Genomic DNA, 14,684 nt, shown 5'->3' with positions numbered 1-14,684 from the left:
TATTTTGAATCTCTGTTATGAGGCAGAAGAACTTTGGGGATTGTTAAGTGCTTATAATGAATTTACCCCTTTATTTTTATGAAATGCTTGGTAATATTCTTTGCATTGAGGTCTACTTTGTCTGCTATTAATATAGCCACTCTCGCTTTCTTTTGACTAGTGTTAGCATAGTTTGTCTGTCCTTATCCTTTTATATTGAACCTCTTTGTACCTTTATATTTATTATCATTTTTAATTTTATTATTTATTTTATTTATTTATTTTTCGCCACATTAGGTCTTTGTTGCTGTGCGCAGGCTTTCTCTAGTTGCGGTGAGCGGGGGCTGCTCTTCGTTGCGGTGCGCGGGCTTCTCATTGTTGTGGCTTCTCTTGTTGCAGAGCACAGGCTCTAGGCGCCCAGGCTTCAGAAGTTGTGGCTCTTGGGCTGTGCAGCGCAGGTTCAGTAGTTGTGGCGCACGGGCTTAGTTGCTACGCAGCATGTGGGATCTTCCTGGACCAGGGCTCGAACCCATGTCCCCTGCATTGGCAGGCGGATTCTTTTATTTATTTATTTTTTTGCGGTACGCGGGCTTCTCACTGTTGTGGCCTCTCCCGTTGAGGAGCACAGGCTCCGGATGCGCAGGCTCCGCAGCCATGGCTCACGGGCCTAGCCGCTCCACGGCATGTGGGATCTTCCCAGACTGGGGCACGAACCCGCGTCCCCTGCATCAGCAGGCGGACTCTCAACCACTGCGCCACCAGGGAAGCCCTGTACCTTTATATTTAAAGTGTGCTTCTTGTAGGCAGCATATAGTTGGGTCTGGTTTTTATATCCAGTGGGATAACCTCTACCTTTTATGCCTTAGACCATGTACATTTAATGTGATTATAGATATGGGTAAGGTTAAGTCTGCTATCTTGCTATTTATTTTCTGTTTGTCCCATTTGTTTTGGTTCCCTATCCTCTTCCCCTTTCTTTTGGCCCTCTTTTAGATTAATTGTATCTTTTTTATGATTTCATTTTATCCTCTATGTTGGCTTATTAACTATAATTCTTTGTTTCTGTACTTTAGTGGTTGCTTTAGAGCTTATAATATACATCTTTAGTTTATCACAGTTTACCTTCAAGTGATATTAAATCATTTCATGTGTCATATAAGAGCCTTACAATAATGTACTTCCATTTCTCTCTTTCCAAACTTTGTGCTATTTCCAATATTCTTAATTCCTTTGTGTAGATTTGTATTTTCAACCGGTGTTATTGTGTTCTTCCGCCTGAAGGGTGTCCTTTAAATTTTCTTATAGTGCAAGTTTGCTCATGATGAATTCATTCATCTTTTTTGTGTGTGCCTGAGAATGCATTTCCCTTTTATTTATTTACTTTTAATAAATTTATTTAATTTATTTTTGGCTGTGTTGGGTCTTGGTTGCTGCGCGTGGACTTTCTGTAGTTGCAGTGAGCGGGGGCTAATCTTCGTTGCAGTACATGGGCTTCTCATTGCGGTGGCTTCTCTTGTTGTGGAGCATGGGTTCTAGGCAGGCGGGCTTCAGTAGTTGTGGCGTGTGGGCTTCAGTAGTTGTGGCTCGTGGGCTCTAGAGTGCAGGTTCAGTAGTTGTGGCGCACAGGCTTAGTTGCTTCGTGGCATGTGGGATCTTCCCGGACCAGGGCTCGAACCTGTGTCCCCTGCATTGGCAGGCAGATTCTTAACCAGTACGCCACCAGGGAAGTCGCTCCCTTTTATTATTTTTTTATTTTATTTATTTATTTTTTACATCTTTATTGGAGTATAATTGCTTTACAATGGTGTGTTAGTTTCTGCTTTATAACGAAGTGAATCAGTTATACATATGTTCCCATATCTCCTCCCTCTTGCATCTCCCTCCCTCCCACCCTGCCTATCCCACCCATCCAGGTGGTCACAGAGCACCGAGCTGATCTCCCTGTGCTATGCGGCTGCTTCCCAGTAGCTATCTATTTTACTTTTGGTAGTGTATATATGTCCATGTCACTCTCTCACTTTGTCACAGCTTACCCTTCCCCCTCCGCATATCCTCAAGTGCATTTTCTAGTAGGTCTGTGTCTTTATTCCTCTCTTACCCCTAGGTTCTTCATGACATTTTTTTTTTTCTTAGATTCCATATCTCTGTGTTAGCATACGGTATTTGTCTTTCTCTTTCTGACTTACTTCACTGTGTGTGACAGACTCTAGGTCCATCCACCTCACTACAAATAACTCAATTTCGTTTCTTTTTTTTTTGAAGACTGTTGAAGTTGCCTCAGGTTTAAATAACGCTTGAATGATTACTATCAGAATTACTGATAGTCTGCCTAAGACGCCTTCCATATGCCCTATTTTTTTTTCGATGTTGAGGGTAGGAGTTTATTAATTAATTAATTTATTTTTTGCTGTGTTGGGTCTTCGTTTCTGTGCGAGGGCTTTCTCTAGTTGTGGCAAGCGGGGGCCACTCTTCATCGCGGTGCGCGGGCCTCTCACTATCGTGGCCTCTCTTTTTGCGGAGCACAGGCTCCAGACGTGCAGGCTCCGTAGTTGTGGCTCACGGGCCTAGTTGCTCCACGGCATGTGGGATCCTCCCAGACCAGGGCTCGAACCCGTGTCCCCTGCATTAGCAGGCAGATTCTCAACCACTGCGCCACCAGGGAAGCCCCCCAATTTCATTTCTTTTTATGGCTCAGTAATATTCCATTGTATATATGTGCCACATCTTCTTGATCCATTCATGCAATGATGGACACTTAGGTTGTTTCCATCTCCTGGCTCTTGTAAACAGAGTTGCAATGAACATTTTGGTACATGACTCTTTGAATTATGGTTTTCTCAGGGTATATGCCCAGTAGTGGGATTGCTGGGTCATATGGTAGTTCTGTTTGTAGTTTTTTAAGGAACCTCCATACTGTTCTCCATAGTGGCTGTACCAATTCACATTCCCACCAGCAGTGCAAGAGTGTTCCTTTTTCTCCATACTCTCTCCAGCATTTATTGTTTCTAGATTTTTTGATGATGGCCATTCTTACCGGTGTGAGATGATATCTCATTGTAGTTTTGATTTGCATTTCTCTAATGATTAATGATGTTGAGCATTCTTTCATGTGTTTGTTGGCAATCTGTATATCTTCTTTGGAGAAATGTCTGTTTAGGTCTTCTGCCCATTTTTGGATTGGGTTGTTTGTTTTTTTGTTATTGAGCTGCATGAGCTGCTTGTAAATTTTGGAGATTAATCCCTTGTCAGTTGCTTCATTTGCAAATATTTTCTCCCATTCTGAGGGTTGTCTTTTGGTCTGTTTATGGTTTCCTTTGCTGTGCAAAAGCTTTGAAGTTTCATTAGGTCCCATTTGTTTATTTTTGTTTTTATTTCCATTTCTCTAGGAAGTGGGTCCAAAAGGATCTTGCTGTGATTTATGTCATAGTGTTCTGCCTATGTTTTCCTCTAAGAGTTTGATAGTTTCTGGCCTTACATTTAGGTCTTTAATCCATTTTGAGCTCATTTTTGTGTATGGTGTTAGCGAGTGTTCTAATCTCATACTTTCACATGTAGCTGTCCAGTTTTCCCAGCACCACTTATTGAAGAGGCTGTCCTTTCTCCACTGTACATTCCTGCCTCCTTTATCAAAGATAAGGTGACCATATGTGTGTGGGTTTATCTCTGGGCTTTCTATCCTGTTCCATTCATCTATATTTCTGTTTTTGTGCCAGTACCATACTGTCTTGATTACTGTAGCTTTGTAGTATAGTCTGCAGTCAGGGAGCCTGATTCCTCCAGCTCTGTTTTTCGTTCTCAAGATTGCTTTGGCTCTTCGGGGTCTTTTGTGTTTCCACACAAATTGTGAAATTTTTGTTCTAGTTCTGTGAAAAATGCCAGTGGTAGTTTGATAGGGATTGCATTGAATCTGTAGATTGCTTTGGGTAGTAGAGTCATTTTCACAATGTTGATTCTTCTAATCCAAGAACATGGTATATCTCTCCATCTAATTATATTATCTTTAATTTCTTTCATCAGTGTCTTATAATTTTCTGCATACAGGTCTTTTGTCTCCTTAGGTAGGTTTATTCCTAGATATTTTATTCTGTTTGTTGCAATGGTAAATGGGAGTGTTTTCTTGATTTCACTTTCAAATTTTCCATCATTAGTGTATAGGAATGCCAGAGACTTCTGTGTATTAATTTTGTATCCTGCTACTTTACCAAATTCATTGATTAGCTCTAGTAGTTTTCTGGTAGCATCTTTAGGATTCTCTATGTATAGTATCATGTCATCTGCAAACAGTGACAGCTTTACTTCTTCTTTTCTGATTTGGATTCCTTTTATTTCCTTTTCTTCTCTGATTGCTGTGGCTAAAACTTCCAAAACTATGTTGAATAAGAGTGGTGGGAGTGGGCAACCTTGTCTTGTTCCTGATCTTAGTGGAAATGCTTTCAGTTTTTCACCATTGAGGACGATATTGGCTGTAGGTTTGTCATATATGGCCTTTATTATGTTGAGGAAAGTTCCCTCTATGCCTACTTTCTACAGGGTTTTTATCATAAATGGGTGTTTGATTTTGTCGAAAGCTTTATCTGCATCTATTGAGATGATCATGTGGTTTTTCTCCTTCAATTTGTTAATATGGTGTATCACGTTGATTGATTTGCGTATATTGAAGAATCCTTTCATCCCTGGAATAAACCCCACTTGATCATGGTGTATGATCCTTTTAATGTGCTGTTGGATTCTGTTTGCTAGTATTTTGTTGAGGATTTTTGCATCTCTGTTCATCAGTGATATTGGCCTGTAGCTTTCTTTCTTTGTGACATCCTTGTCTGGTTTTGGTATCAGGGTGATGGTGGCCTAGTAGAATGAGTTTGGGAGTGTTCCTCCCTCTGCTATATTTTGGAAGAGTTTGAGAAGGATAGGTGTTAGCTCTTCTCTAATAGAATTCACCGGTGAATCCATCTGGTCCTGGGCTTTTGTTTGTTGGAAGATTTTTAAATACATTTTCAATTTCAGTGCTTGTGATTGATCTGTTCATATTTTCTGTTTCTTCCTGATTCAGTCTTGGCAGGTTGTGCATTTCTAAGAATTTTTCCATTTCTTCCAGATTGTCCATTTTATTGGCATAGAGTTGCTTGTAGTAATCTCTCATGATCTTTTGTATTTCTGCAGTGTCAGTTGTTACTTCTCCTTTTTCATTTCTAATTCTATTGATTTGAGTCTTCTCCCTTTTTTTCTTAATGAGTCTGGCTAATGGTTTATCAATTTTGTTTATTTTCTCAAAGAACCAGCTTTTAGTTTTATTGATCTTTGCTATCATTTCCTTCATTTCTTTTTCATTTATTTCTGTTGTGATCTTTATGATTTCTTTCCTTCTGCTAACTTTGGGGTTTTTTTGTTCTTCTTTCTCTAATTACTTTAGGTGCAAGTTTACGTTGTTTATTTGAGGTGTTTCCTGTTTCTTAAGTTAGGATTGTATTGCTATAAACTTCCCTCTTAGAACTGCTTTTGCTGCATCCCATAGGTTTTGGGTCGTTGTGTCTCCATTGTCATTTGTTTCTAGGTATTTTTTAATTTCCTCTTTGATTTCTTCAGTGATCACTTCGTTATTAAGTAGTGTATTTTTTAGCCTCCATGTGTTTGTGTTTTTTACAGATCTTTTCCTGTTATTGATATCTAGTCTCGTAGCCTTGTGGTCGGAAAAGATACTTGATACAATTTCAATTTTCTTAAATTTGCCAAGGCTTGATTTGTGACCCCAGATATGATCTATCCTGGAGAATGTTCCATGAACACTTGAGAAAATGTGTATTCTTTTGTTTTGGGATGGAATGTCCTATAAATATCAATTAAGTCCATCTTGTTCAATGTATCATTTAAAGCTTGTGTTTCCTTATTTATTTTCATTTTGGATGATCTGTCTATTGGTGAAGGTGGGTTGTTAAAGTCCCCTACCATGAATGTGTTACTGTCAATTTCCTCTTTTTATGGCTGTTAGCATTTGCCTGATGTATTGAGGTGCTCCTATGTTAGGTGCATAAATATTTAAAATTGTTACATCTTCTTGGATCAATCCCTTGATCATTATGTAGTGTTCTTCTTTGTCTCTTCTAAGAGTCTTTATTTTAAAGTCTATTTTGTCTGATATGAGAATTGCAACTCCAGCTTTCTTTTGGTTTCCATTTGCATGGAACATCTTTTTCCATCCCCTTACTTTCAGTCTGTACATGTCTCTAGGTCTGCAGTGGGTCTCTTGTATACAGCATATTTATGGGTCTTGTTTTTGTATCCATCCAGCCAGTCTGTGTCTTTTGATGGGAGCATTTAATCCATTTACATTTAAGGTCATTATCGATATGTATGTTCCTATTCCCATTTTCTTAATTGTTTTGGGTTTGTTATTGTAGGTCTTTTCCTTCTCTTGTGTTTCCTGCCTAGAGAAGTTCCTTTAGCATTTGTTGTAAAGCTGGTTTGGTGGTGCTGAACTCTCTCAGCTTTTGCTTGTCTGTAAACGTTTTAATTTCTCCATCAAATCTGAATGAGATCCTTGCTGGGTAGAGTAATCTTGGTTGTAGGTTTCTCTCCTTCATCACTTTAAATATGTCCTGCCAGTCCCTCTGGCTTGCAGAGTTTCTGCTGAAAGATAAGCTGTTAACCTTATGGGGATTCCCTTGTGTGTTATTTTTGTTTTTCCCTCGCTGCTTTTAATATGTTTTCTTTGTATTTAATTTTTGATAGTTTGGTTAATATGTGTCTTGGCGTGTTTCTCCTTGGATTTATCCTGTATGGGACTCTCTGTGCTTCCTGGACTTGAGTAATATTTCCTTTCCCATATTAGGGAAGTTGTCAACTATAATGTCTTCAAATATTTTCTCAGTGCTTTTCTTTTTCTCTTCTTCTTCTGGAACCCCTGTAATTCGAATGTTGGTGCGTTTAATGTTGTCCCAGAGGTCTCTGAGACTGTCCTCAGTTCTTTTCATTCTTTTTTCTTTATTCTGCTCTGCAGTAGTTATTTCCACTTTTTTATCTTCTAGGTCACTTATCCATTCTTCTGCCTCAGTTATTCTGCTATTGATCCCATCTAGAGTATTTTTAATTTCATGTACTGTGTTTTTCATCATTGCTTGTTTCATCTTTAGTTCTTCTAGGTCCTTGTTAAATGTTTCTTGCATTTTCTCTATTCTATTTTCAAGATTTTGGATCATCTTTACTATCATTATTCTGAATTCTTTTTTCAGGTAGACTGCCTATTTCCTCTTCATTTGTTAGGTCTGGTGCGTTTTTATCTTACTCCTTCTCCTGCTGTGTGCTTTTCTGTCTTCTCATTTAGCTTATCTTACTGTGGGTCTCCTTTTTGCAGGCTGCAGGTTCGTAGTTCCAGTTGTTTTTGGTGTCTATCCCCAGTGGCTAAAGTTGGTTCAGTGGGTTGTGTAGGCTTCCTGGTGGAGGGGACTAGTGCCTGTGTTCAGGTGGATGAGGCTGCATCTTGTCTTTCTGGTGGGCAGGTCCACATCTTGTGGTGTGTTTTGGAGTGTCTGTGGACTTATTATGATTTTAGGCAGCCTCTCTGCTAATGGGTGGGGTTGTGTTCCTGTCTTGCTAGTTTTTTGGCATGGGGTGTCCAGCACTGTAGCTTGCTGGTCATTGAGTGAAGCTGGGTGTTGGTGTTGAGATGGAGATCTCTGGGATATTTTCGCCATTTGATATTACGTGGAGCTGGGAGGTCTCTTGTGGACCCGTGTCCTGAAGTTGGCTCTCCCACCTCAGAGGCACAGCACTGACTCCTGGCTGCAGCACCAAGAGCCTTTCATCCACACGGCTCAGAATAAAAGGGAGAAAAAGGAGAGAGAGAGAAAGGAAGGAAGGAAGAAAAAGAAAGAAAGAAGATAAAATAAAATAAAGTTATTCAAATAAAAAATAATTATTAAGAAAAAAAAATTTTTTAAAGAAGAAAAAATGGACGGATAGAACTAGGACAAATGGTGAAAGCAACGCTATACAGACAAAATCTCACACAGAAGCATACACATACACACTCACAAAAAGAGGAAAAGGGGAAAAAATAATAAATCTTGCTCTCAAAGCCCACCTCCTCAATTTGGGATGATTCGTTGTCTATTCATGTGTTCCACAGATGCAGGGTACATCAAGTTGATTGTGGAGCTTTAATCTGCTGCTTCTGAGGTTGCTGGGAGGTTTTTCCCTTTCTCTTCTTTGTTCCCACAGCTCCAGGGTTTCAGCTTTGGATTTGGCCCCGCCTCTGCATGTAGGTCGCCGGAGGGCGTCTGTTCTTCACTCAGACAGGACGGGGTTAAAGGAGCAGCTGCTTCAGGGGCTCTGGCTCACTCAGGCCGGGGGGAGGGAGGGGTGTAGATGCGGGGCAAGCCGGTGGTGGCAGAGGCCGGCAAGACATTGCACCAGCCTGAGGCGCGTGCGTTCTCCCGGGGAAGTTGTCCCTGGATCCCGGGACCCTGGCAGTGGCGGGCTGCACAGCCTCCCCGGAAGGGAGGTGAGGAGAGTGACCTGTGCTCACACACAGGCTTCTTGGTGGCGGCAGCAGCAGCCCTAGCATCTCATGCCCGTCTCTGGGGTCCGCCTTGTTAGCTGCGGCTCGCGCCCATCTCTGGAGGTCCTTTAAGCAGTGCTCTTAATCCCCTCTCCTCGGGCACCAGGAAACAAAGAGGGAAGAAAAAGTCTCTTGCCTCTTCAGCAGGTCCAGACTTGTCCCCGGACTCCCTCCCGGCTAGCCGTGGTGCACTAACCCGCTGCAGGCTGTGTTCACGACGCCAACCCCAGTCCACTCCCTGCGCTCCAACCAAAGCCGGAGCCTCAGCTCCCAGCCCCGCCCGCCCCGGCAGGTGAGCAGACAAGCCTCTCGGGCTGGTGAGTGCCGGTCGGTTTGCCCTCCGCACCCCTGTGGCTGCGCTCTTCTCCGCGGCTCTGAAGCTTCCCCCCTCTGCCACCCGCCGTCTCCGCCCGCGAAGGGGCTTCTAGTATGTGGAAACTTTTCCTCCTTCACGGTTCCCTCCCACTGGTGCAGGTCCCGTCCCTATTCTTTTGTCTCTGTTTATTCTTTTTTCTTTTGCCCTACCCAGGTACGTGGGGGAGTTTCTTGCCTTTTGGGAGGTCTGATGTCTTCTGCCAGCGTTCAGTAGGTGTTCTGTAGGAGTTGTTCCACATATAGATGTATTTCTGGTGTATCTGTGGGGAGGAAGGTGATCTCTGCGTATTACTCTTCCGCCATCTTCCCCCTCGCTCCCTCCCTTTTATTTTTGAAAGATGTTTTCACTGGATGTAACAGTTGTAGGTTGGCAGGGGTTATCGTTTTGGTTTGGGGTTTTATTTTTTATTAAAATGTGTTTGGAATTTGTTGTGCATGTTGCACCTGTGGGTTTGTAGTTTTAATTACATTTCAAGACATTTCTTCAAATATTTTTCTCTTCCTCACCTTTTTTCCTTTATGGACTCCATTTATACCTGTATTAGGGCACTTAAAGTTGACCCATAGCTCACTCATGCTCAATTTATTTTTCTATAATGAATATTTTATTAATTTTGGATATTTCCTACTGCTGTGTCTTCAAATTCAAAAATCTTTTCTTCTGTAATGTGTAATCTTCCATTAATTCCATTGAGTATATTTTTCATCTCAGATATCATTTTTGTCTCTGGAAGTCTGATTTGCATCTTTTTAATATTCTATATCTGTATAGAATATTTTGGAGGAATAACATTTTGGAGGAATATGGTTATAATGGCTGTTTTAATATCTTTGTTTCTAATTCTAAGATATGTGTCAGTTCTGGGTTGGTTTTAGTTGAGTTTTTTCCTTATGGGTTATGTTTTGCTCCCTCTTTGCATACCTTGTAATTTTTAACTGGATGCCATACATTGTGAATTTACCTTGTTTGGTTGCTGGATATTTTTATACTCCTATAGATTTTTTTGAGCTTTGTTTTAGGATTCAGTTTACTTACTTGGAAACAATTTGATTCTTTCAGGTGTTGCTGTTAACATTTGTTAGATATGACTAGAACAGTGCTCAGTTTAGGTCTAATTAGTTCCCATTTCAGAGCCAAGACCCTTTAGATTCTCCCTTCAGTGCCCTTTTATGAGGTTTTCCATCCTGACTAGGGGAAACAGGCCCTATTCCTGGCTCTATATGAGTCCCGGGCACTGTTTCCTCTAATTCTTTGAGTCAGTTGTTTCCCCAGCCTCGTCAAGTTTCCTCACGTGTGCATTGATTGGTACTAGGCTCTGCAGATCTCTGAGGTTTTTCTCTCTGTGTTGCTCTCCCCTCTCTGGTACTCTTTCCTTAGAACTCTAGCCACCTATTGTCCCCAGGCCCTCAGCTCCATATCCTTAACTCAGAGTCCATCAGCTTCTGCCAGGGTTTTGCCTCCCTGTGTTTTATTCTGGAAACTCTTCTTAAGGTAGTAATTTGGGGCAGTTGCTGGCCTTATTTATTTTCCATCTTTCAGGGATCACTCTCTTTCTTTTCCAAATATATTGTGTCTTGTCATTGTTTCATATATTTTGTTTTTGGGTTGTTTCAGACAGGAAGGTAAATTCAGTCCTTGTTTCCCTGTCTTGGCTAGAAGCAGATGTTGGGGCTGATGCATTCTTCATCTCCTTACCTGTTCTCAATTCACGTATCCCAAACTCTCTTAGATGCAACACGAAGCAGAGTTACCCCTGTGAACTTGCTTATCCTCATTTTTGTTTGCACATATTATTTTTGCCCTTAGAGTGCTTTCCTGCTCTAAAATTATTTAACTAAATAGAGTAGGACATAATTAGTCTTCCATGACATCTGATTTTGAAGGTCTGATTCAGAGTACATTCCATTTGAGAATGAAAAGAAAGGACAGGAGTGTATTATGACACCTTTTGCATTGATTTAACGTCTAAACAGTTTAGAAATGAAGCCAATATTTCAGCAGAATGCTTAGCAGCATTTAATCTTTCAGCTGTAGAGATGTCTAGTTGAAATCCTTTTTCAATTAATCAGTCTGCTTGGCCCTTACCGAACGTTTATCCTGCATTTGCCTTAGTTGTAGTTGTGTTTGTACCTTGTCTGTTAAATTATCAATTAGATTCATATTTAGAAAATGTGTTTATTAGCACATTTAAAACAGCATCTAGAATAATTTAAGGAGTTATTTTTTCCAATGTATAATCCTTATTCTATTATTGTGGATTCCTTTCTTTTTCCTACTTTAGGACACGAGCCAGAAATTCCATTGTTCCTACTCTGAAGGTTTTTAACCTGAAAGTAGGATCTTTTGATTTGTTCTATTTGAAGAAAAAAATTATGTTCCAAGGATGTGATCCTATTCTGATATTTTTCACTAGAAGGAAGGTGGGAGTTAGAGGGGTTTGTTTGTTTGTTTCTGTCTGTAGGTTTATGAGAGACAAATGACTGATACAAGCTGGTAGGTTGCCTTTATTTCCATAGAAGTCACTCTTTGAGTAGTTACAAAGTCAGCCTTTTGTCTTTTTAGTCTGTTATAGTGAGATGACAGCGATTTTCATAATCAAAGAAACCACTAAAATAACAAAACAAAGTGTTATAGCTAATAAATCAGCAGAGGAGATGATCCTGGAACCTTATCAGATTTAAAACTGAATCATCAAGATTAAATTTTTAACTAGTGTGGTTTTGGTGAAGGAGAGCAGGGTAACATTGTGGAGGGGGCACTGGAATGAATTGAAAGGATTAGGTTACAGTGTTAACAGGGTATCCACTAAATTCTTGGTGACTCTGAGCAAGTCTTGTGATTTTGAACTTTATTATCTTCACCTGTTATAACTAAATAAACTAACATTTAATGGGTGATTCAATTGTACCAGGCACATTGCTGGTCAGCTTACTTATTATACTTCATTTAATCCTCATATTGAACTTAGAAAGTAAAAAGAATCTACAGCTTACAGATGAGGAAATGAAGGTTCCAAAATGTTAAGTAACATTCAACATGTTGAGCAATTAAGTTTAAAGGACAATTGATTCTAAGTCTTTATTACTCTAAAGCCATGAAGTTCTTTCTATTCCTGTTTCTTCTGTTTCTAAAAAGCACTTTAATGTTTTTAAACTATGAAGCATGTGTTTTGTTTGCTAAGGTGGTAAATTTCCACCTGCCTTAGGTCAGGCTCTCTCTTTTTTGTTCCTATCAGTTTTCCTACTTGCAGTGTATTCTGATTATTAAAATCTTATCTATTTGTTAGTGCCTGATTCACCAGTGATTTACAGTGATGTCTTCTTCATGTGAGAACTTAAAGCATTTATTATCTATCACTCATTTATTAGTTATATATTTGAGATACATTTAGTCATTTTATATTTGAAATTTGGGATAGCTCTTGAATTGTTTACATTTCTGCATGTCCATGTATATAACTGCTACACTTAAATCATAAGCTGCCTGAGGGAGCTGCTTCTTTCTTGGCATGTAGCACAGCATTGTGCACATAGCATATATAACTTAATAAATAATTGTGTGAATGAATGCTGTCAACTAGAATATTTTAATCATCATTCCCAGTTATTCACTTCTCATGGGAAAATTTATGTAGGATGTTTTCAAAATATTAAATTCTGTAACTTTACATAGTGCTGTTAGCTTTTTAGAAAAGTGCTTTTTAAAATTTTTGAAGAGGGTTCAATCAAAATCAAAATGAATTGGAGTTAGCATGTAGACTTATTTTATTTGTCAGGGAGACCAGTTACTTTGCCTATACCTCAGAGTTCCAGAAGCTGGTGCTTTTTCCCTCCCTTTTCCCCTTACAATCAAAGAAATCAAAAGAACACTTGAGTAATATTTAAGAGATCTGGGTGGTCTCTGCTGCTGCTATTACTACTACCATTACCTCTTCTATTACAAACTAAAAAGTCAGTTAACCATTCTGGGCTTTGGCTTTCTCATCCTTAAAAACAGACTGAGTTGGAGTATGTGATCTTTAAAGACATAGTGTTCCAGAATTTTTAAAACCTGCAAGTTTAAAGTAAATTAGGTTTCAGAATTGTAAAGTAACATTTGATTCTTGCATTTCAAAATATTAGTAGCTTTATGTTAATTGGGGGTTTTGGGGAAAGCATTTGTGATTTCATGCCCTACTTTTATGGTTAATTTTCTTTTCTAATTTATCAGTGCTCCCTCACGTGTTGCTAAAGGAGTTGTTGAGCACACCAAAATGAGTCTACATGGTGCTAGTGGGGGACATGAGAGATCAAGAGATAGACGAAGGTCAAGTGACCGATCTCGAGATTCATCTCACGAAAGAACAGAATCTCAGCTCACTCCTTGTATTAGAAATGTTACTTCTCCAACACGACAGCACCATGTTGGTATGTAAAATCAACTAAGCTTCCCAATGGTTTTTAAAAGCATGCATTTACCTTTTTTTTTTGGCCACGCTTCGAGGCTTGCGGCATCATAGTTTCCCGATTGATCCTGGCATTGAAAGTGTCAAGTCCTAATCACTGCACCACCAGGGAATTCCCAACGCATTTACCTTTTTAATGCAGTAATAACAATGATTTGTGCCTAATACTTCAGAGTAAAATTAACTTCTTACTTCTGTTCATTGCTTCTGTTTTAGCTTAGCTTGGTTCTTGCTGTGAAAAAACAACTTATTAAATGAAACTTAAAAGTGAATTTCTTTTAAGAGTCTGGGACAGAAATAATTTGAACAACCTTTAAAACTGTAATATGTAGATTTAACATTTTTTTCAGGTGATTTTTATCTTGTGAGATATAGAGCAGTGGTTTATTTTAAAATAGTTTGTAGTGAATTATTGATAAGAATCCTTGTTAATCATATTTTAAAAGGAAGTGAAGGAGTAACTATTATAAGGTAATTTATCTTGATTTTTGACAATATTTTAAATTTAATAAAAAAATAGAAGAGGAAAAGGAAGGTGTGAAGTGGTTTTTTTTTTTTCTTTTCTTGACAACTAGCTCAGGTCTTTTTCTTCCTTCCTACTTATTACTATAAATGAATGCTGTTACCCCAGGTAAATACATTGTGTGACTGTAGAACAGTAGTCTGAAGTGGAGATACATAAACAATGTAAGCTTGCTGATTTTTATTTTCCACTCAGAAGTGGCAAATTAAATAATTTGACTTACTATTTGAGGTAGTTTCTGATTACCTCGTATAAACCAAAATCATTTATATTAGGGTCTGATTATGTGGAGATGTTTTCAGTATCTAAGTAGGTCTTAAAAGTCAGACTAATACTGATAAGCTAAAGACCAACAAAAGTATAAATAAGAGTTGACAGTTTGTTATATGCAAAGTTTAGTATCTGGAAAGAGAATAGGAGATAAATTATTTTATTATTTTAGCAAATTTTAATTTTGGGATGCTAGCAGCCTTGTGGAAATAGGCAATAAAAGGGAGGTGTCAGGGCATCTCTGGAGATACAGCAAACCTAATTATATAACCAGTAAAGCTGTACAGAGTGTTCTAAGTAGCTTGAGTCATGGAGGAATTTGGCAAAAGCTGGTGAAACTGATGAGATGGAGGTACATTTTTAGGTCACCTTTAAAGTTTAGTAATCTAGCCTCTAAAGGAAACTTATCACAAAGTCTTAGTTTTAATGTCCCCTTTGTAGACTATTGGAACTGCTAAAGAAAATTTTCTGAATTTTAACAATGTTTCCTATTAAAATTGTAGCTAATAATATGACCCTATAAAATTTTAGTAGTGCT

General features: G+C 39.0%; 1 protein-coding gene across 2 annotated transcripts in view; it reads left to right on the top strand.

Annotated features, from left to right (window-relative positions):
* The window catches only part of BTBD10 (BTB domain containing 10), a gene marked incomplete at its 5' end in the record, with an annotated part of 51,073 nt that overhangs the window by 17,193 nt on the left and 19,196 nt on the right, over positions 1 to 14,684 (top strand). For both annotated transcript variants that reach the window (XM_079707469.1, XM_079707468.1), the window contains one exon: positions 13,119 to 13,315. In XM_079707469.1, the coding sequence (XP_079563595.1) occupies positions 13,119 to 13,315 (197 nt within the window). The remainder of the gene's footprint in view (positions 1 to 13,118; positions 13,316 to 14,684) is intronic.

This window comes from Hyperoodon ampullatus (assembly GCF_949752795.1).
Source record: "Hyperoodon ampullatus genome assembly, chromosome: 7".
NCBI lineage: Eukaryota > Metazoa > Chordata > Mammalia > Artiodactyla > Ziphiidae > Hyperoodon > Hyperoodon ampullatus.
This window is presented reverse-complemented; position numbering and strand designations above follow the sequence as displayed.